At 43.6% G+C, this 22,308-nt stretch overlaps 1 protein-coding gene across 6 annotated transcripts in view; it reads right to left on the reverse strand.

Annotated features, from left to right (window-relative positions):
• PLCE1 (phospholipase C epsilon 1) overlaps positions 1 to 22,308 on the reverse strand; it is a 325,242-nt gene that overhangs the window by 75,780 nt on the left and 227,154 nt on the right. For all 6 annotated transcript variants that reach the window (XM_045068712.1, XM_004749638.3, XM_004749637.3 and 3 more), the window contains 4 exons: positions 14,824 to 14,969; positions 10,193 to 10,451; positions 8,208 to 8,413; positions 803 to 1,478 (listed from right to left, as the gene is read on the reverse strand). In XM_045068712.1, the coding sequence (XP_044924647.1) occupies positions 803 to 1,478; positions 8,208 to 8,413; positions 10,193 to 10,451; positions 14,824 to 14,969 (1,287 nt within the window). The remainder of the gene's footprint in view (positions 1 to 802; positions 1,479 to 8,207; positions 8,414 to 10,192; positions 10,452 to 14,823; positions 14,970 to 22,308) is intronic.

Raw genomic sequence — 22,308 nt, forward strand, 5'->3', positions numbered from 1 at the left:
CACTTCCCAGCCATCTGCCCTTTGTCCACTGCAAGTGCACCAGTCCGGTGGTGCCTGTGTCTCTTCCCACAGCTCGCTCAGCCCAGTCCTGCTGCCACTCTTAGCTGGAGTGTTGATACACCTGAGCATTTTAGGGTAGTGAGAAACCCACTCACTTCAAGTAGCTGACTGTGAGAAACTCCCTCGGGGGCTGCTGCCAATATGATAACCTAGTTAGGCAGAACTCCGCGCACGAGTTAGTGATCCTACATTTGGGAAAGTTTCTCTTAATCTCAGAAGTTCTACAGTGAGGCAGCAATGCACAGTAAATTAATGCTCCAAGAGTCACGCAGCACATCAGGGGATGAAGCAGGATTTCAGTTTCCAAAGTGAAGATTTCCAATGTTATCAACCAATCCCTAATTAATAATAAAAATGTTTACACTGTCATGTTTTCAATGGAAACTGAGTAAGTGACAAGGCTTATATTAACCAGTTTCTTTCCAATGTGAGAAGTACAATGCCCGGTCGTTGTGTTCATATAAATAACAACAGGACCTACTATGAGTCAGACACTACTCTTTACATATAGCAGCCGACATTATGGTTTTACATGTATTAACTCAGACCCCACAGCCACCCTATGAATGTGTATTGTTATCACTCTCATTTTATAGATCAGAAACTGAGGCACAGAGAGAGTCAAAGCTGCCCAGTGAGAGAGTGTAAGGGTGAACCTTGGTGGTCCCAGTGCGGTTTAGGATTAGTATCTTAAGAGTTAGGGGAGTGAGGAGTGAGGAGACGGGGGAGGGTGCATCCCTACCTGATAGAGGCTGACGTACTGTTTCCGCAGCCACTGCTGTCTCTGGTCCGGGAACTTCCTCATCTTCCTCACGGCCCTCGTGAGTTCTAGCAATCCGCTGAAGAGCATCTTAGCTGTGTGCTTGGGCGCCACAAAGTGCAATAATCTGTTGTCTGTGGTCTGGAGCCCATAGAGCAGTGTCACACCAGTCTCGGAGAGAAACATGCTACCCAGTTTGTTCTGAACACACACAGTGTGTATATCGATGCTAGGGTGTCCCATGTACACAGCCTTTGCTGAAAACAGATCCAAGACCCCCTCCGCCAGGCCACTTAATCCAGCATTGCCCAGTAAGGGGAATTTGCCAGGCTCAGACGTGTTACTAAGCACACCAAGTTTTGCTTTAGCACTGGCTGGGGAGGCAGTGGTGGGCTTTATCCAGGTCAAGGTGCTGTTGTCAGGCTGAAGCTGAAGGAAGCAGCGGGCGGACAGGTGTGTGTCCTGGTCATAGTGGATGACAGTGGCCCCCTGCAGTAGGAACTGGTGCACATCAGCTCGGATGGACAGCACGTACCATGGGATCAGCTCCGTGCCATGGTCAAAGGCCTTCTGTGGCTCTTCTGATCCATGAGAGTCCCATTCTTTCGACTGCTCAAAGATGTCATTTTCAGAATCCAACAGATCTCCAATTATAAACCTAATGGGAAGAGATATAAATTTGGTCTGTCTTATAATTAGAAGTGAGAACAACACAAAGCTTTCCACGGACACTGGGCATCATTTTTCACTTCACTATGAATTCAAATTAGCATAGGAAATATAAAATGCTAAAGATTAGAGTAGATTTTTATAGCTGCATTCTAAAACCCTATATTTAGTAATAGGTCTAACCACAGGAATAAGGAAAGGAACTTCTAGATAAGTTGTTGTATTTTTTATAAGATTTCATTTATTTTATTTAGAGAGGCAGAGGGAGAGGGAGAGAATCTGAAGCAGACTCTGCACTGAGTGCAGAGCCTGGCATGGGGCTCAATCTCATGACCCCAAGATCATGACCTGAGCCAAAGCCAAGCATTGGGGGTTCAATTGCTGAGCCACCCAGGAGTCCAAAGTTATTGTGTTTTTAATATCAATAATAATCTTCATGATGTATTAGTTTTCCCTCTTGTATTAGGAACTGTTAACTATGTACATTTGTTATTTAATTATGTACATTATGTACATTTGTGCTTCATTTGACCTACTTGTGAAGAAAGGCTTTATTTATTTATTTATTAACATTTGAGGAAACAGCTTCAGAAGGGTCAGTAACTCACTTCGGTCATCCAGCTCAGAAGGGGTCTACTCAAGGCAGGATTCTGCTCTGACTCATCAGCCTGGGACCTTCATCACTAGGTTTGACTGCCTTCTACTTGATCAGAACCAAAAGTTGTGGCCTGAACACAGTGGGGCTAAAATAGGCAGAACAAGACTTAATAAGCTGGCCGAAGATGTGTCTCTGTTAAAAAATAAAATAGCATTTCTTCAAAGACACTCATTGGAAAATATAGTCACAGTGGCCAGTTGAATAAGAACAGCTAGCTCTCCTTGATATAACCTTAGATTTTCATTGTGTTTCTGTGTGTGTGTCCATGTGTGTGTGCACACACGTGCACATAAAGAACTTGTCAGCTTGGAAAATTTAGCAAGTTGTCTTACTTGAGTTGGGAATGTAGAGTGTTAGGTCTCCGGAAGGATGTGGTAGGGGGGGGAGGCAAGGGAGACCTCACTGCCTCACTCCTGTATGTCCACCTTGTAGGCATGTGCCCAGGAGAGATTCATGTTTTTTCAAAGCATGAAGAATTTTTATTAAGGTCAAGGTTTCTGCTGTTTGGTCCATAGACATTTGTTGCAAAGTGGTGCATAAAATTGAGAAGGAGCTGGTCCATACATCTCTGGGAAGGAATGTTCCCATCCTCTTGGGAACTTGGCACCTGGGCAGACTACTGCCTCCTGGCAAAGTATGAGCAGTAGCACTGGATTTCCTGGACTCTCAGTCTAGATCCCAGTCCCTGAGCAAGATCCCACTCATGTTTTCTGCAGGTTCTTCCTCCTTGCCTCACATAAGCAGATATTCTTAAAAAAGAAAAGAAATCTACAAGAGATCTCGCAAATCTGATAATCAGAATATCCTTTTCAGATAAGCCGCACTGAAAACTCTAGAAGCAATCTTAATGCCCGGCAACAATAAAACCTACAAGTAAAATTTGATGCATTTATATTATGTAATGCATTGCACAGCAATGAAAATGAGTAGTAATAGTTAATGCAACACAACAATAGGGACATATCTTAAGCAAGACACACAAAAATAAATACTGCATGGTTACATTTGTGTAAATGTAAATTTCAAAACTGGGCAAAATTATACTATATTATTTAGAAATGCATAATAGTGATATAATTATAGAGAAAAGTGGGAAGTAGTATTGTAAAATTCACTACTATAGAGGGAAAGGTGGTAAAAAACATTGAGAAGGAAAACAAATAGTTTATGGGTGCTGGCAATGTTTTCACTCTGAGTGGTAGTTATGCATGTATTCACTTGATAATTCTCCAAATACATTAGTTTTTTAAAAAAGTTTTAACTTTAAAATACCTTTAGATTTATGTAGAAATTTCAAAGACAGTAGACCCCACATTCAGTTTTCCTTGTTATTAATATCTTACACTGGAATGGCATATTTGACACAATCATAAACCAATAGTGATACATTATTATTAATTGAAGTCCATACTTTAGAGTTCCTTAGTTTTTTTTTTTTTTTTTTAATCTATGTCCTTTTTCTTTTTCAGGATTCCATCTAGGATACCATATTACATTTAGGTGTCACATTTCTATAAGGGTCCTCTTATATATGGCAATTTCTCACACTTCTCTTGTTTCTAATGATCTTGACTGTTCTCAGGAACACTGGTTAGGTATTTTATAGAATGTCTCTCAATTAGAACTTGCCTGATAGTCTTCTCATAATTAGACTGTGCTATGGGTTCTAGGGAGGAATTCTCCAGAGGTAAACTGTCATTCTCATAACATCATAGCCATGGGTCATACTATTAACATGACTTATCCCTCTTGATGTTGAGCTGGCTGAGGTAGTGTTGGTCGTGTCCCACTGTAAAGTTATTCTTTTTTTTTTTTTTTTAGATTTTATTTATTTGTCAGGGCAAGGGAGAGAACGAGCAGGGGGAGCAGCAGACAGAGGGAGAAGCAAACTCCCCACCAAGCAGGGAGCCCAATGTGAGGCCCAATCCCAGGACCCTGAGACCATGACCTGAGCCAAAGGCAGACACCCAACCAACTGAGCCACCCAGGTGCCCCCATACTGTCCTCTTTGTAAATTTAAGATGTAGGGAGTTATTTTCTACCTCCTAGAGGGTGGAGTAGCTATATAAGTTATATGGAATTCTTCCACATTGGAGATTTGTCTCTTCTCTCCCATTTGTTTGTTTATCACTTATATATGGACTCATGGATTATTTATTTAATACTTTGGTTTATAATCTAATACAACTTTACTTTATAGCTCATATTGTTCCAGTTTGGCCATCAGAAGCTCTTTCAATTGGCTCCTATTCCTTTGAGATTTTATGTAATTAATTAATTAGTTTTTAAGTAGGTTCCATGCCCAGTATGGAGGCCAACATGGGGGTTGAACTCACCAACCTTGAGACCAGGACCTGAGCTGAGATCAAGAGTCAGGCACTTAACCAAATGAACCACATAGATGCCCCTTAGGCACCTTTCTTAACGTTACATTTCACAATAAAAAGTGAAGAAACAAAAAGAAAATCCTTTTTGTCTAGCCTAGTTCTATTCCTCTGAAATTGCAACAAGGAACAATGGAAAACCAATACTTATCTATGTCCTCTTCTATAATACTTATGTTTGTGTTTCATACATTTAGTGCGGTAGTTAGGAACATGCCCTATATTGTCACCCTGGGTTTCATATTTAGCTCTGCTACCTATTTGCTGTGTGACTTAGTCAATCACTCAACCTCTCTGAGCCTCACTTTACTTATCTTAAATGGCAAAAAGACAATGCTGATTTCACAGGTGAAGCTCAACTAAGACAATACTGCAAAGCACTCAGCTATGCACCCAGTCTGGCTCAGTAAAGTACACCTCTCTGATAAAATACAAGAAGACCAAGATTTCATCCCTCCTGCTTTCCTTCCCCCCTTCCTTTTCCTGTGCTAAACTGGCCCAACTATTCCTTTAAAGGAGCTTTGTTTAGAGTCACATCCACACCCTTTTATCTAATTTCCTTTCTCTGGGACCATTTCCACATTCTCCATGTCACGCTTCATGTTTTTATTAATTTTTTTAAAAGATTTTATTTATTTATTTGACAGAGAGTGATCACAAGTAGGTAGAGCAGCAGGCAGAGGGAGAGGGGGAAGCAGGCTCCCCGATGAGCAGAGAGCCCGATGTGGGGCTCGATCCCTCGACCCTGGGATCATGACCTGAGCCGAAGGCAGAGGTTTTAATCCACTGAGCCACCCAGGCACCCCCATGTTTTTATTAATTTTTTTAAGAGCAAAAAGAATTCAATTTGTGTCTGTACCCATGAAATATAACCTATGTGAATCTGGACGTAGAACTCCTCATTTTAAATTAGCACAAGAATGAGTGTTGCCAATATTCCATTTAATTTGAGTTCTGAGCTAAATCAAATATTTTTCAGTGAAAAATTACAAGCATTATACAGGCATTATAAAAGATTGTGTCTGGGGAGAAAAATTATGAGTCTTTTCTGAAGCCCATTTTTATTGCTCAGAGCTGATGTAAGCTGGGAGGGAGAGACACCATCTCTCTGAAGATCAGTTTCTATTTTTGACCCCAAGAAGAATGAAGGCTAGGTATTAGCATTTCTATTAAAAAAGCACTCTTCTCCAGGGGTACCTGGGTGACTCAGTTGGTTGGGCATCTGACTCTTGGCTTTGGCTCAGGTTGTGACCTCAAGGTCATGATTTTGAGCCCTGAGTTGGGCTCCAAGCTCAGCAGGGAGTCTGCTTAAGGATTTTTTTTCTCTCTCCCTCTCCTTTTGCCCCTCCCCCTCCTCTTTCTCTCTCTCTCTCTCTCTAAAATAAATAAAAAAAATCTTAAAAAAGCCCAGGCATTCTTCCCAGGAAAATGCCCAAGATAATATTGACAATTGTTGGTAATTAAATAAATTCATTTCAAGAAGAAAACTAGTAGCTTCATGTCTTAGACCATATGGTGAATGTCACACACTTCTGTGCCTGATTCTTTCAGGAGACAAGTCTCTGTGGGTTTACAAAAGGGAGTCAGGTGGCACTTAAAGGGTTATGTAGGAACCAAATAATGTCATCAAATATCAAAGATGTAAACCAGGAAAGAAACTACCTTGTCAGACTTAGGTCATATGACTCAAAAGGAGGACCAAGGAATGAAAGAGAAGGAAAGTTTGTATCTCACCCACTGAAGAAATTCTGCAGTGTTGGTCAGCAAGAAACCATAAATTGACAGATAAATATTTTTCTCATGTTCCCTAATGAAAATCTTATATGAGGGGACAGGTGGGCTATTAATCAATCAGGTTATGTATTTTCTTAATAAGCTGCTCATTACTTCCTACAAAGTTAATAGGACCATGATTCATCATGATTCAGAGCCAGCCTGCCTGAAGTTCAATCCTGGCCCTGGGAGGTATAAGATCCTGAGTCCAATGGAACTGTTGTGACGATTACGTAGTCTAATTTCTGTGGAATTAGAGCACTGGATCCTCAGAATCTGTTGTGAACAAAGATCCCAGATAGAGGTAGACGTAGATTAAGGATGGAAATGGCCATAAGGTGCTTTCTGTGCAGACATGTGTTTATTTGTCGATGGTCCTCTCTATGTATATAGATTGCTACTAAGGTCAGCCAACAGTGCGGAAAACTTTCAAATAACCTTTGATTTGAGATAGTCTTAAAAAAAACAACAACCCAAAAAACAACTGGTAGAAGCTACTTGTGAGACATTTCAGCTTAAGGGGCAGGGCACTGTGGTAGGGTTATTCTTTGAGCATCTGGGTCCTTTGGACCAATCTGGAATATAGGTTTATCTCCCTCCTTAACAGCATTAGGGACTCAGATACAAGGCATTCATTTCTTTGTTCACAATAGATTCTCAGGATCCAGTACTCCAACTTCACTGAAATTCTTTTCTAAAAACACTCTTGCTCTTCCCAGTGTAGGTTCACACACACACACACACACACACACACACACACACACACAGAAAGAGAGAGAGAGAGAGAGAGAGAGAACTGGGAAAGGCTTTGCAAAACAAGCCACAATGTCTCATAAATGCACACAAGTGTGTATGAAGACTCCAAGATGACTACAAGGTATGACTCATGAGTACTGACTACAGATAAAATCTTTTGTGGCAAAGATGCTGAAATTGGTAGGCCTAGTGGTTTTGGATGGCTCTAGAGGATCTTCTAGCTGGACCAGGCTCTGCCATTTGAGTGTGGCCTTGAAGAGGCACAACACATGGCCCGAGACTGCTGATTTCTGAACTTTTCATTGGGCTGTGGGTACACATGTCTAGATCAGTAGCAATGCCTGTGGATACAAGAGCAACTAGAGCAATGGAACAATTACAAAGTTACAGATGCTGCCTTGCAGAGCTGTGCTTCTGGAAGTGAGATCTGGGAACCACCTGATCTACAATCACCCAGAAGTTTGGGGGAGCTGCTGAATATACTGATTTCGGGGTGTCACTCTAGCCCTAATAAAGCAGTATATATGATTTAAAAATATTTCAATCCTTGTCCCTGTGCCCTGCCCAGTGATTAATAAGAACTGTTTTTATATAAACTCTGAAATAAATAGAATATCATTGTTTTAATCCTAAAATTTAACTTGCTGAATTTTTAGAAGGGACAGGATAGCTCTAGTTTGTTCTTTTTAAAGAGATAAACATATGGCAAGAAGTAAAGTTATGAGCAGTAATTCTAGAACAAAGAAGCCAATTTAACAGCTTTTTTTTTTTAAATTTATTTTATTTATTTTTTTTTTAAAGATTTTATTTATTTATTTGACAGAGAGAAATCACAAGTAGGCAGAGAGGCAGGCAGAGAGAGAGAGAGAGGAGGAAGCAGGCTCCCTGCTGAGCAGAGAGCCCGATGCGGGACTTGATCCCAGGATCCTGAGATCATGACCTGAGCCAAAGGCAGCGGCTCAACCACTGAGCCACCCAGGCACCCCCAAAGAAGCCAATTTAAAAAGGTAAATCCTAGTTTAGAATTGGTTAAGTTGGAAAATAAAGTATGGCTTCCTGACGAAGGTGGTGGGTTTGTGCTAGGAGTCTGCCTAAAACCAACTGACATAGGAAAAAGAAAAAAATGAGCATCTCTTATAAAACTTACTGCCACCGTGCTTTATCCCTCAAGGAATTTTTCCTAGAGCTGTTGCCTTCGCTGGGGCTGTCTTCATCCTCTGCCTCCAGACTTCGGCTACAGCTTCTGATGGTCTGAAAGATGCTGTTGACAGTGGACTCCTTCTCTGAATTCTTTAAGCCATTATGTCCCACTCGTTGTAAGAAATTATCTTGTCCGCTGTAATCGGCTACAAACTATAGGAAAACATACCAAGAATATGTTATTGCAACTTCATGTACTATTTCTAAATAACCAACTTCAGTAGGGAAATAAAGTCGCAGTAGTCATAAATAATGGCACTTGCGCCTATTTTACTGAAAGAAAAAGAAAGAGCCTCCAGGAAAAACATTTTTTCGTTTCACCACATGAACTGTTTAGAATTCGCTCTTGTTTTCACTAAGACAACTTTAGTCCCTCTAGGAATCAACACTCCATTTCAAATTTACAACACAAAAAGCAATATTATTTCAAGGTTCCCTAGGGAGATTAGCCACTTTACAGAAAAAGGGTAAGGTTGTTTTATCCTGGTAGTGAAAATTGAGAAAAACCATGACAAAACTCTATTATTCTATGGAACCAGATGAAATTCCTGGGGCCCAAGGAAAACACTGTGAAAGGATGACATTTTGCTTTACTTCCCTCATACCCTACAGTAGCACAGAGGCTTCCTGATGGTTTTAAAGCTCTTATGGTCTGTATGCATGATCTGGAAATGCCTGCCCTTAGAGGTAAGAGCTCCCGCTGTGCTGCTGGATGTGGCCTTCCTGGCTTCAAAGACATGAGGGAGACAGTGTGGGTGCAGCTTGGGGGGGCCTTGCTATAAGCTTTCTCCTCCATTTAGTGCACCTTTATCTTCCTGCATAAGCCAGAGGAATGCAAGCTGGGAGTGGGGCTCATACCCCCCAGGGGCTCTTAAGTCTCCCTGATAGCAGGTGAAGTTCTGGGTTCCAGGTGACAGAAGAGGCTGAGTTTTAGGGGTGTATGTGAGTGTGTGTGTGAGGTCAGTAGCGGTGCTGTTGCCAAGTGAGAATGACTCTAGATTTGGGTTTGGAACTGCCAGGTATGGGAAGGGGAGGAGGGTGGAGGGATGCAGTCGCTGGGTGATGGGCCTTAAGGAGGACACTTCATGTAATGAGCACTGGGTGTCCAATGCACTAAACTCTACCTCTGAAACTAGAAAAAAAAAAATCTTGGTGAAGTTCTCCCCAATTCAGTCTCTTCTCTCATGTCTAAACATCTTTTTTCTGTTTCTCAAAGCCCCTTCTCTCCAACGCCCGACACCCTGAGTCAAAGTTCACACGGTCCTCTCCCCTCTCAGAGTCAGGAACCAGGAGGCACAGGGCTGGGCAAGCTGAGGCAACTGTGATCAGAGCCTGGAGCTCGTCTTTCCATGAGGCCCCAGCTTTTCCAGCACCCTCCCACGAAGGGGGAAAGCAAGGCAGCCCTGATCTCCTGCCATGCTTTAGCCCTCTAATTCCAAAAAGTTAATACTGACTTTAAAAAAAAATATTTCATTTATTGTCAGATTGAGAGAGAGTGCACAAGCAGGGGGAGCAGCAGGCAGAGGGAAAAGCAGGCTCCCTGCTGAGCAGGAAGCCAGATCAGGGACTCAATCCCAGGACCCTGGGATCATGACCTGAGCCCAAGGCTGAGGCTTGACTGACTGAACATTAGGCAACTGCCAGGTGTCCCTCACTTGACTCCCTTTATCCTCAGCATCCAGACATTCCCACCCACTGAGAGAAGAAAACCCCAACATCCTTAAAAAAAAAATCAGAAAACAACACTGACTTCCACTTGTACTTACACACTGCCCCATTCTAACTAAGTTAACAAGATGAAGCCCAAACAGTGCTAGCTGGCATTCTTTTCTCTGGAACCTCACAGGACCTGTTACCCAACACAACAGCAACGTTGATAAACAGGCTCTCCCTTCCGGTGACAATGACTCTTCAGATTTTGAAAGGCCTCACCTCTAGAGTTTCTTCTTGGGAATTGTACCTCGGGCAAAGCTTCATGAGGCCAGAGGCTCCGTCCAGTACTTCACAGAGCTCCTTCAGAAACACCCCACAGAATGGAACCACCTTACAGCCGGGTATGTGCAGGGCCCGCGTGACCACCTTCCTGTACTCGCAGGAAGATTCGTGCTGAGCCATGGCGTCCTTCAGGCTCCTCATGGTCTCCAGGTCAGACTGGTCCATAAACTGCCACATTTTTAAAACTTTTCTTGACCTGTTGCAAGTAAATGATTTTTTTTTTTTTTTAGACCAAAGGAGAAATAATATCATTCACAGTGTATAGCCTAAATTCCATAGAGATCCATTCTTTTTGCTTGTTTTCCTTATGTTCTAATAATTTACTTAGGACTCCTATCTCTACCTACTTTTCCAAATGACGTATTAGTTTTAGAAACTAAAACACAAAATTAAATAGGGCAGATACAAATAACACATGGGGAAGGAGTTAATTTTGGAAGGTGGGAGCTGAACCTAGGTTTGTGCTTTTCTGGCAGCTGTAGCCAAGAGGGAATCTTAGTGGGTAATACGGTTTGTACAGATATTCATGGAGGATTGTCTGCACAAAACATGGTTCATCCACTCCTCTTGATCTTTTAAATGCTGTCCTTGGATTAGGCCGGTCCCTCAGTGAAATACAGAAACCCTGTTTTGGCCTCTTTTACACAATTGCTTTTACTAAATCCAGCTTTGACATTAAGCCACTGGTCCATCCTGAGGGACATTATCTTAAAATACTATTTGCATAACAGGATGTTAAAGGGCACTTTTCCTATGATGAAATTGCTGCTGAGAGCAATAGGTGACATTGTACCCCACCTCCTAAAGAAAGGGACCAGGTCGTCACAAGGGTACCCACCTGCTCTGCCATCTGGTCTATGCCCATCCCTCAGCCTGTGCAGAGGAACTGGGTCTGAGCATCTGGGTAGGGGATATCTCTCTGGACAGAGCTGTCAGAGTGTGCTCTATGTGAAGGCAGGAGGATCACCCCCAGGGCAGAGGGCTTCACGTGAACTCCATGGAGAGGCTGACCTATGTCCTGAGTTTGTTGATGCATAGCCTGGTGTGTGTGACCGGGAAAGTCTAAAGACAACAGGCTTCCTAGAGCTGCCTGAAGCTTCCAGTGAGCCTGTCTTGCATGTGCAGAGTCTGGGCAGGCAAAGCACTGAGCATTTCCTATGAGTTAGGAAGGGACACCATGAGGCCCAGCTGCACCTGAGCCATCTAGAAAGGCCTGCCTGCCAAAGGAGGGTATCCTAGCAGAGTCCATGAGGGCAGGGCCTCCAGAGCTTGATCCTGAGGACTAAGGGGGCCCTGCTCCTTGCCAGCTAATGGGGCAGTGGGAGGTGCCTACAGGGCATCAGGTGGGGGAATGGAGAAGGAGTAACTAGGAAGGAACCCTCAGACCACACCGTATCCATCTCCAGGGAGCCCCTAGGCCAGATGACAAGTGTGCCAGTCAAATGAGACTTTGCTCCCTTTATCCCAACTCCCTCCCTCTTTCTTCTCCTGCCCACTATTTCTGTAGGGATCCTGAGTTGGAGGGAATAAAGATAAACCTGTTCTCCCATTTTACTGCAGGTTTCTGAGACTGAGCTGTGAAATGTGGGGTCATTAAATCAAATGAGAGGTTGAAATTTTGATTTATATCAGACTGGATTTAAAAATACCTTTATCATCTATAAGACATTCAAAGGACATAGAGAAGTACAATTCGACAAATGCCCAGACACCAATCTCTCAATATTAATAAAACATTAATATTAAATAATATTCAATAACATTAATATTAAAAAATAAAACATTAATATTGTGGCTCAGGCCCGAGTGGGTTCCTCTATGAGCACACACTCCTCCTGCCCTCACCAAAGGGGACAACAAATGTACTTCAGCATTCTCATGCACTTACAATTCTTTATAGTTCCCCAATATATGTACATATCACTAAGCAGCTTGAGAACTGTCTGTGTGCTTTTAAACCTTATAGAAATGGTATCGCACTGTAACACCATTGTGTTACAATGAAAGAAAATAGTCTTTTTTCTTGCACAGCTATATGTTTCTGAGATTTACTCATGCTCGTGAGCACGGGAGAAGGAGACAAGCTTCTGAACATATCTGTGACTGCAAAAGCTACAAGACCTCTCCAGGTAGAGCCCAGAGCTGGGGAAGGAAGAGCTCATCTTGTAGGTCTGAAAAACAGTGAGGTCAGAAAAATAAAATTGTTCACCCCACTGAGTCCAGCTACCACTGATATCTTACAATTTGGGGAGAATCCTTTTTGGGGGAATGAAATGGAAATATAAATAAAGTGAATACATGATTCTCATTTTTGGATCACCCTTCTTTCCATGCATAATGGGGTCATCATGGTACATCTGGGGGCAAAGGACAAAGTTCAGCAAGATCAGATCAATGATTTTTTTGTTAGATTGAGAACTGACGCTCTTTTAAAACTTTTATTTCTTTTTATGTTTATAAAGGCCCTAGATGCTCATTGTAAAAAAATCTGGAAAATAAGGAAAATCCACCCACAGTGCTACCATCCACAGACAACATTAGAAACATTTCCTTCCAGTATTAATTCCATTTGTAGATCTCTGGTCTAAATATTTTTAAAACATTGTATAAATATTGCAGAGGTCATTAAGTAAAGACAGACTTGTTCCCAGATATTTTTATGCATTATATATTGCTTGTTTTCCAATTATATTAAACATATATTAAACATATTTTTGGTGGCCACATAATATTCCACTGTAAGGATGCATCATATTATTTCCCCACTGATGTTCACTGGGGTTATTTTAAATTGACACTGTGATTGAGTAAATATTGTTCTATGTAAATCTTTTTACTTCTAATTGTTTCCTCCAGCGATCCCCTGTTCCTGGTGTAGTATAGACCCCGCCCACAATCAACCAGGCCTCTGTCTTATGTGACCAGTATAATATGGTAGAAGTGACAGTGTGTGATGTCTGAGGCTAGGTCATAAAAGGCACTGCAGCTTTTGTCTTGTTTTCTTGTTGTTCACTTTGGAGCAAGCCAGCTGCCCTGCTGTGAGGATAGTCATGTCCAGAACAGAGGAAGAGAGGTCCCCAGCCAAGAGCCAACACAGACTTGCCAATCACAGAGGATAAGCATCATTAAAATAGAATTATTTTATCATAATATGATCATCCTTGTATTAAAAAGAAAAGTAACACAGGTTCTTTTTAGAAAATTTATCACAAAGAGAATCCAATTGTCCAAATTATCTCCTGTTCTCCCAGTATTCTTTCCATTTTTTCCTTCTTTTGAGCCATGCCTGATACATCTGTATGACCATTTTAAGTGCCAGTGACACGGCCGTTTGAGTTTATTCTTAGTTAAGAAAGTTCAAAAGGACAAAAAAAAATTCCAGCTCTGAGAATTTCTCTCCCAACCCAGAATCCCTTTGCAGGGATCTGGAGAATCAAAGAAAAATCTCAATAATGTTATGAAGCAAGATCTATTTATAGTGAGAACCCTCACTGGGAAGGTGAATCTTGGACACTAACAACAGCAGGTTCACTTTTTGGAGCCTTACTCTGCCAAACACACGTGCAAAACACTTCATACTATCTCACTAAATCCCGCGTGAGGAAGTAGGTGCTTTTTATTATTATCATCCCCATTTTACAGATGAATAAACTAGGGCTCACTGAGGTCAAGAAACTGGCTCAGATCATGCAGCTATATACACCACGGGAGTGCCAAGATTTGACTCTTTGTTATTCTGACCCAACAACTTATACCCTTCTGCGCCACACCACATTGTCCCCCACAAGAGTGAGGGGCAGTTACTTTACACCAGGTAACTGAGGCTGAAAGGGAATAAGGCAGTGATTTATTGATAAAATGATGATCTTATTACTAGCTTGTGGGAGAAAGCATATAAGCAGCATAGGAGAGGTTAAGGGCAAGGGCTTCCAAATCAAGGCTGTCTGCATTCCTATCCCAGCCATGCTAGGTGGCCTTGGGTGAATGACTTAACTTCTCCTAACTTTAGTTTCTTTTTTTATGTGATGTGGGAATAATAATAGCATTGACCAAGAAATTGTTCTGAGAATTAAAAGATTTAATGCATAGGAAATGCACAATCCAGTGCTTGATCCATGGTAAGTATGCAATTAAAACAACAGCTAACATTACTGAATCCTTGTTATCAGTGCCAGCCATTCCCGGTCATGGCTGGGAGCCTAGAGTGCCGAGGCAGTTCATCAGGAAGAGCTGGGAAGAGACTGTTTATAGTGGGGTTTACAGGGCACAGAGGGCAAGTGGGGGTCACCAATGGGGTTGATGTTAGTTGTGCAGCCAGGTGATTTACCCAGTGTGGCCAACAGCATGGGCCCAGAGCAGACGTAGCTAATTAGGATCGTGACTGGCCACAGGGGCTGAATTCTGCTGCTGCATTTAAGGGACAAGGTTTGTGGTGTTAGCAGAGAATAACATATTTCCCCCAAACAATCACTACCAATTGCCTGGTTTGGATAAATGTGGTTTCCAGGGCAATTAATTACAGTGCCATTCGGCTGCTGTCCAGATAACTGTATTCCCCACTTCCATACCTGAGGCCAGCCAAGAACTCCATGACAGCATTGTAGTTGCCCATGTTCCAGCAGCATTTGGCCACATGCACCAAATAGGAGAAGACTTCCCGCTTCTCCTCCATGGAGCCCGCCGTGAGGATCAGCCACGTCACCCAAGAGCTCACCTGGAAAATGCAAAGAGGGGCATCCACTGAACCCATGTCCTGCAAACTCAATGAATGTTTTTTTCACAGGAAAACTTTTTTTTTTTTAAGATTTTATTTATTTGAGAGAGACAGAGAGAGACCCCAAGCAGGGGGATGAGTAGAGGGAGAAGCAGACTCCCCACTGAGTAAGGACTTGACTGAGCCGCCCAGGTGCCCCATCTTTTTTTCTTTTTTAAATCAGTTAAGTATTAGGAAATGCAAGCTTCCCCCCCCCCCCAGCTAAGGGTTCTGAGGTGAAGCTCTAGGCTCCATCACTGCTTTGTTATGGGATTCTGGGAAAATCCATATTTGTCATCTTCCATCTTTAAGGAGGCAGAAAGGCAATTCGTAAAGCTCCCTCTTGATCTATAAAATTCAATGAGACTATAAGAAAATAAGGCCTAAGGATATTTATTTATTTCTTAAAAAAATATTTTATTTGTTTATTTGACAGAGAGAGAGAGAGAGGGAGTACAAGCAGGGGGAGTTGCAGGGAGAGGGAGAAGCAGGCTCCCACAGAGCCCGATGCGGGGCTCAATTCCAGGATCCTGGGATCATGACCTGAGCCAAAGGCAGATGCTTACCTGACTGAGCCACCTAGGCGCCCCTAATATTGATTTAAATACATTTAAATATAGTTGACTATATTTAGTTATAAATATATATGTATATTTAATTAATTAATATAATTTAATTATATTGATGGGTAGCAAGATTAAATGCAGTCAATACTCTCAATCCATCAGTTAAAGGGTATTTATCCAGAAGTAAAATGCAGAATACCAAATTTAAAAAATGCAAAAATATACATATGTAAACTATCTCTCACAAATGCATTACCAATTATGCCCCTCACCTGACTAATATTAGAAGAACAAACACTTATACAGCACTTACTATGTGTCAGGCATTACTCCAAGTACTTTACGTATGTTAACTCACCTCTCACAACAATCCTGAGAGTCAGGGGTTATTATTATTCTCATTTTATAGATGAATAAACTGAAAGACAGAACACCTAAGAGATTTTCACTCAGAGCAGTAAAGCCTAAATTTGAAATTCAGTGTTTGACCCAGGGGAGTCACAATTAACTGCTCCCTAAATGCCTAGTGTGCGTACATGAGCTGTGGGAGGAACATTATTGTAATGTGATTAGCTTTTTCTACTATACAGACTAGAGTATACTATTTAATAATAACCTGCTACCAAGTCCCCCTTTGATGATATGCAGCACCCCTCCCCCCCATATTTTGCCTAATCTCTAAGGTTACTTTGCTGCTATTTATACTTTGGTGCTTGGACTCTAGTGGTCATTTAAGTCACCTGTTCCATCCTGACTGACGTCTGGGTTGATAAACCCAGCTGTTAACAAACCAAAGCCTTGGTCTTGACCCCACATCGCCCAGGAATTATACCGGTTCAGCAACAGTGCTGAAACCTGGGGTCAGCTCGTTTCCCTCGCCTGAGGGAGAGTGAGGCCTGAACACAGAGTTCATGGTCACCCATGGCACCTGCAGAAAAAACAAGTTTAAGGTCTATGGTATACTGCACCTCCTGCCCGTCTCCCTCGATGGAATGACAGGAACGGATGGCACTGAGAGCTGGCAGCAACCACAGAGGGCAGTCCAGACCCATTTTTCCAGATTAAGAATCTATGGTTCAGGGGAGTAGTGATTTTCTGAGATCCCAATTCTTGTTGATGTCAAAGTAAGTACCTCCTGTGGAGTGCTCTTTTATCTGATAAGGAGTGACAGTTTCTTTTAAACTTGGTGCTGATTAGGTTTTTCTAAGCACTCCATTAAGAGCAGCACCTCTGAACACAGAGTTGGAATAAAAGTAGAAGATGCCAAGAAGAGTCCCGAAATACAATAAAAGCGATGAAAAAAGCAGAACCCCTTCCCTTGCCCTATGCAGAAACAACAGGGAAACAGGGGAGCACGCACCTCTGCTCTCTACTTGCAACTTCAGGAGAACAGATCTGGAATCAGACTCCTAGGACCAGCCCTGGTGCAGATCACCCTACAAGGAATTCAGAGCCTCTTGGGAAGAAGATAACCTAAGAAAACCATTTGTTCTGATTTCCAGGGCTGTTTTGAGCATCCTGGTACCTTCTGGGAATTCCCAGAGCTGCCCACTCTCCTCCAGCGATGAGCAATCCTTTGCTCACTGTCTGCATGCCTTGTCCCCTTATCACCTGGTTACCCAGTTGAAAGTCATCTTGTGAAACCCTTGCTCTCTAGAGCAAGAAACTGTTGGGTCAGTAAAGACTGGTGTCTTTGGTGCTCTGGTGTGGTTCTTCCTTCTGTGTGATTTGCTTTTGATGAGCCCTAGCCTGCTGAGGGAAGCCATGAGCAAACATTTAGAATCATGAAATTACTGACTCCTTGAGCTAGAAATTCAAACCCATCTCCTTATGAATAAAAATGAATTCCCTAAAAGTTAAAACGGTTCCCCAACAGCCAGTGCATTAATTCTTGAGACCTCTGGCTATATTCTTCGTATGGCTTTAGTTCCTTTTTTTAAAATTGAAATCCACAGCAAATCAGCAGCTCTGGAAAGTCATTGCTCTTTCAGGCTATTCTGAAATGGTGACTTACTAGTCTAGTGTCCTGATAGGATTTTTTCGTCTTCTTCTGGACAGCCTGCTGTATGAGCAGGCGCAGACCGCCACGTGGTTTGTGCCTCAGTCCTGATCATGCATCCAGATTTATTTCCTATCAGTCAAATCATTTTCCATATACTTTCCCACAATGCTAGGAAAAAAATAGCGATACGATATTTCACATGGAAACCTAATTTAAACCAGCAGTTCCATCTCTGTGTGTGAGTCCCCAGGGACTGGTTGTTGGGATTATGTAAGCACTGTTATCATAAACACACACAGACACACACACACACAGACACACACACACACACACACCCATCTGCTTACAGACATCAGGGATAATTTTTATTGTGGCCTAATGTATTCATGATTTCATGGGCATTAAGTGATCAGAATTTCATCACTAATTATGAAAAATAAATGTCACCAAAAAACCCCATGAGGATTTGGCAACGCTTGAAAAATGTGGTCCCAAAGCATAAACGGTGGTCATATTTACTAAGTGGAAAAAAGGATGGGTTGCCAATCCAGAAAGAACTTCAGGACACTGAATTCACACATTAAAACACAAAAATCACATACATAGAAAGTACTATGACTCAAGCATAGTGAACACGTTGAAAGATTATTTTGTGTTAACTGAATGCTCAGCACAGAATAAAGACAGAATGTGGCCCCCAGCCCAGTCCCGTCAGAGTTCCTCCAGAGGCTCTGTGCTCCCCCCGAGGCCCAACGCCCAGTTCATACCTACAAGTCCTCCACAAATGCTCCTCTCCTGATGCTCCTCCCTCCTCCCTTGCCTGTATCAGACGCTGAGGCCTAGCCACACTGAACAGCCTGCTCTCCTCACATCAAACACCTAGTTGACATCACACATGCTCAGTTTGGAAGGAATGTTCTCGTTCCGTTCCTGATCATCTTTCCCTGGCCCCACCACGTCCTGCCCATGTCCTTGGTAAAGTCAAATCTTCACGTTGGCCACCAGGCCCCCATCCGTTCTCCAACCCCACCTCGTCTCTCCCCTACTCTGCTTTTAGGGAGATGACCAAGGTCTTGTCTCATTTCAGGGGGCTTCTACAGGAAGATTTTCCCCCATGCATGACCTTGATTTAGCTAACTTCCTACTTATCCTTTAGGCAAAACTGCCCTCAGACTCTGCCATCAGGATCCCTGCCCCGGGCCCTAGGTTTTAGAAGGCCCACGTTGGGGTGGAGGAAAGTGTCTGCCCCGTGGTTGTGTGCCCACTTCCAGATCACTCATCCCTGTAGACCCAGGACCCCCAAATCCCCCATCTAACAGTTCAAGCCCACTTTTGGGCCTGCAAGAGTCTTTCATCTGCACCAGTCCTCCTGTGGGTAGATCCTGACACTAGGCCTGAAGGCTGGCTGAGGGGCAAGGGATGTGGTGTGTAGATGCAGTCTGAACTTGGGGTCTGAGGTGTCCGCACACAGGTATATACAAGCCAGCATGGAAAGAGCAGGTGGACAGGCCACAGGCTAGGGTTAGAGGCAGGGCTGCCTTTAGGAATCTGATGAAAAACATCACTTTCTTGAGGAGGCCTGCTCTGTGATGCTCCTGGTTCCCTGACACCAGACCTCCTGCACAATCAGCACCATGTTCCTCCAGAGTGCTCCCCAGCAGCAGTGCCTATGGCAAGTGCTCCATGAGACCCGGTGGAGGAGGCAACGTGAGCTCCTCCAGCAAGGCTGTTCGGATGGCTCACCTAGCACCTCACATCCAGCTTATCCCTGTTTCTCCCTGACTTAATGCTGGACCTTGAGACTGAGCTCCCGTCCGCACTGGGAGTCTCCCTGCTGCAAGGACTTGCATCTGCTTTATTTTTATTCTATTTGTGCGCCTGACTCTTTCACATGGATCTGTTCTGTCTCTGCCGCTAGATCTTACGTCCTCAAGGACAGAGACCATCTTTCCCACATCTTCACTGTGGGGGTGCTCGGTGCCTCTGACCAACTGGCAGGCCACCCAGAGTCCCAGGAGGCCGCTGGCAGAGAGGATTCTCAGCCTCCAATTGGTCAGGGATTATATTTGGGAAAAGGCCTGAACAATTCCTACTGCTGTTCCCAGGTCCAGAAAAAAGAGACGCATGTCTTCATGCCAAAAAGCTTTTTTTTTTTTTTTTTAAATATGCTGAGCAATTTCCACAGAAAGATGATCCTTTAGAGTGGGTATCTGGTCACCTAACTGTAAGGGCTGGATGTGAATAGTAGGATCCGCAGAAGACAATGAAAACCTGGACAAAGCCACTCGAAAGTAAACTACGTGCAGTGCCCAGTGACACCTGCCCTCCGCAGAGCTTTCCTAAGACAACCCCTGAACTGTGGGTGTGCAGGCAAGTACACCTGTCACCACACACACACACACACATACACACACACACACACACCCCTGCCCAGGCAGCACATGTGCAGCACCGGCCTCAGCACTTCTAGTGGTAGCAGCAGGCTGTTTGTTCCAATGCAGATTCCAAGGTCTCACCCAGACTCTCTGAGTGGGGCCCAGGGATCTGCATTTTTAGAGAACTCCCCACAGATTCTTATGCACATTTAGGTTGAGAACTGTCCCAGGGGTTCAGCGTCCCTCTCCGCACCCCTGGTGCAGTCTTGCGTCACAGCTGAGGCGTCCGCTCCATACTACCAGTCCACTACTATGGATTGCCATCTCTGTAACCTACCTGAACTGGGGCTGTCCCCGTGACCCACGTGGAAGCAGGGAGGAGCATCCAGAGGGATCAGAGAGCACCGTGGAGACCATGGCACCAGGCCAAGTGGACCATGTTCACCCCCGCCTGCTGCTTCCTTGTGCCTGGTCCCAAGGCAGGCCACCCAGCTATCAGCCTCAATCTCCTCTTCAGTAAAATGGGAATGATAGCATGACCTCCTAAGAGGATGATAAGGATGAGACTGGAGACTGTATGCAAAGATGGAAGCCCGAGGCTCATTGTGTAGTTACAACCTCGGTAACTTGTTTACTGCTGGGACGGCTCCTGCCGCGAGAGTGCTGTTCCCTGAGTTGTGGAGGAGCTGAATTCCAGGAAGCAGAACACAGGAATCCTGGAGAAAGGAAGCTCTACATTCTTCTTCAAACCACAAGGAAGGAAGAAGCCCAAAGCTGGACCAGGAAGAATCCGTGATTGCCCTGAAAGGGCTTGTGCCCTGAGTACAAGCCTTTCCTAGAAGAAGAGTAACACATATTTCCTCTGCTCTGCAGCCTTCCCTGACTCCCTGTGAGGAATCAAATAGCCCTTTTTGCCTATACAGTCCAGTCCCATACATAGACATATATGTGTGTATACTTCATATATGTGTATGTGGGTGTATTTCTAGTACTTTGTCCAAGACCAATCTTCCCAGTGGTGAGCTCCTTAAAGCAAAGGCCATGACTTATCCACGCTGGGGACTCAGTGTTGAGGATGCAGAAGCCAGCAAGTTACAGGTGCTCAGAAGTCTTTCTAGATATGATGTGGCTCCAGGAGAGTCTCTTGAACTCCATGTCCTGCTTGGCATGTTTCCACCGGTAGCTCTCGGTTTAGGAGGGATGCAGAGGGGGAAAGAGAGGCCCCTAAAGGTGGCTTCTGGAGAAGCCCTAAATACATCTTGGATTATACCCCCCCTCCCCTTCTCCTCACATTGTATCGCAATTGTCTACAGAATGAATCTAAACCTTCTTTTTTTGGTCTTCAAGCCTGGCACCATCTGATCTAAATTTCCATCTTCAGCATTAATTCCCACTGTTGCCCGCCACTCACCTGTCTGATGTTTCAACCCTACTATGTTTTGTACCATTACCTATCCTCTGCCTGTTCCTATCTCTACACTATTGTCCTGTGTCCTTGGGGTGTGAATACATAGGGCATTTTGTTTGTTTGCTTTGACTGTCCAATGTCTCTTAGTTGAAATCAGCTTTCTCCATCTTGATCTATATAGAATTCATGGAGCTGCTCCTCCTCTGACTTCAGGCCTGGTCTCAGTGATTTGTTCAAAGATGGGTATATGACTAAGCCAGGCCAACCAGAGCCCTACTTGATGGAGTTATTCCCTGAAACTATCAGGAAAAGAGACACAATCTTTTTGTTGGAATTGTAAACTGTAAAGACATGAGTCAGATGCCTTTGCCACATTATCAGGAGAGCTTACCTGAGAATGAAGATAATACAAAAGAAAGATGAAGATAAGGGTTGCCTGGGTGGTTCAGCTAGTTAAGTGCCTGACTCTTGGTTTCAGTTCAAGGTCCTGAGATGGAGCCCCAGGACAGGCTGGGGCTCACAGTGTGAGTCTCTTGTCCCCCTCCCTCCGCCTCTCCCCTATCCCCCACTCACGCGCGTTATGTGTGTGTGGACACTCTCTCAAATAAATAAATAAAATCTTAAAAAAAACCCCGATGATGATAGATTCCTGAGGACCTTACATTCCTAGATCCAGCCATACTTGAAGCCCTATGAAGAGTCCATATACATAAACTCCCAAATGCCTTTATTTTGTTAAAGCAGGTTTGAGTTGCTGCTAACTTGCAACTGGGGCAGGGAGAAGACCTGACAAATAAATCTGATGACGCTCCTTCTTTCAACAAATACTTAATGAGTATATTGAGTATCTACTATGTCCCGTGTACCATGCCGGACACCAATAAACACGACAGACATGGCATCTGCTCTTGGGGAGGCTGGGCCTTGTGGGGGAAAATAGCATAAGTAA

This window comes from Mustela putorius, unplaced genomic scaffold (genome assembly GCF_011764305.1).
Source record: "Mustela putorius furo isolate JIRA1106 unplaced genomic scaffold, ASM1176430v1.1 tig00003909_pilon_pilon_pilon, whole genome shotgun sequence".
Taxonomy (NCBI): Eukaryota; Metazoa; Chordata; class Mammalia; order Carnivora; family Mustelidae; genus Mustela; species Mustela putorius.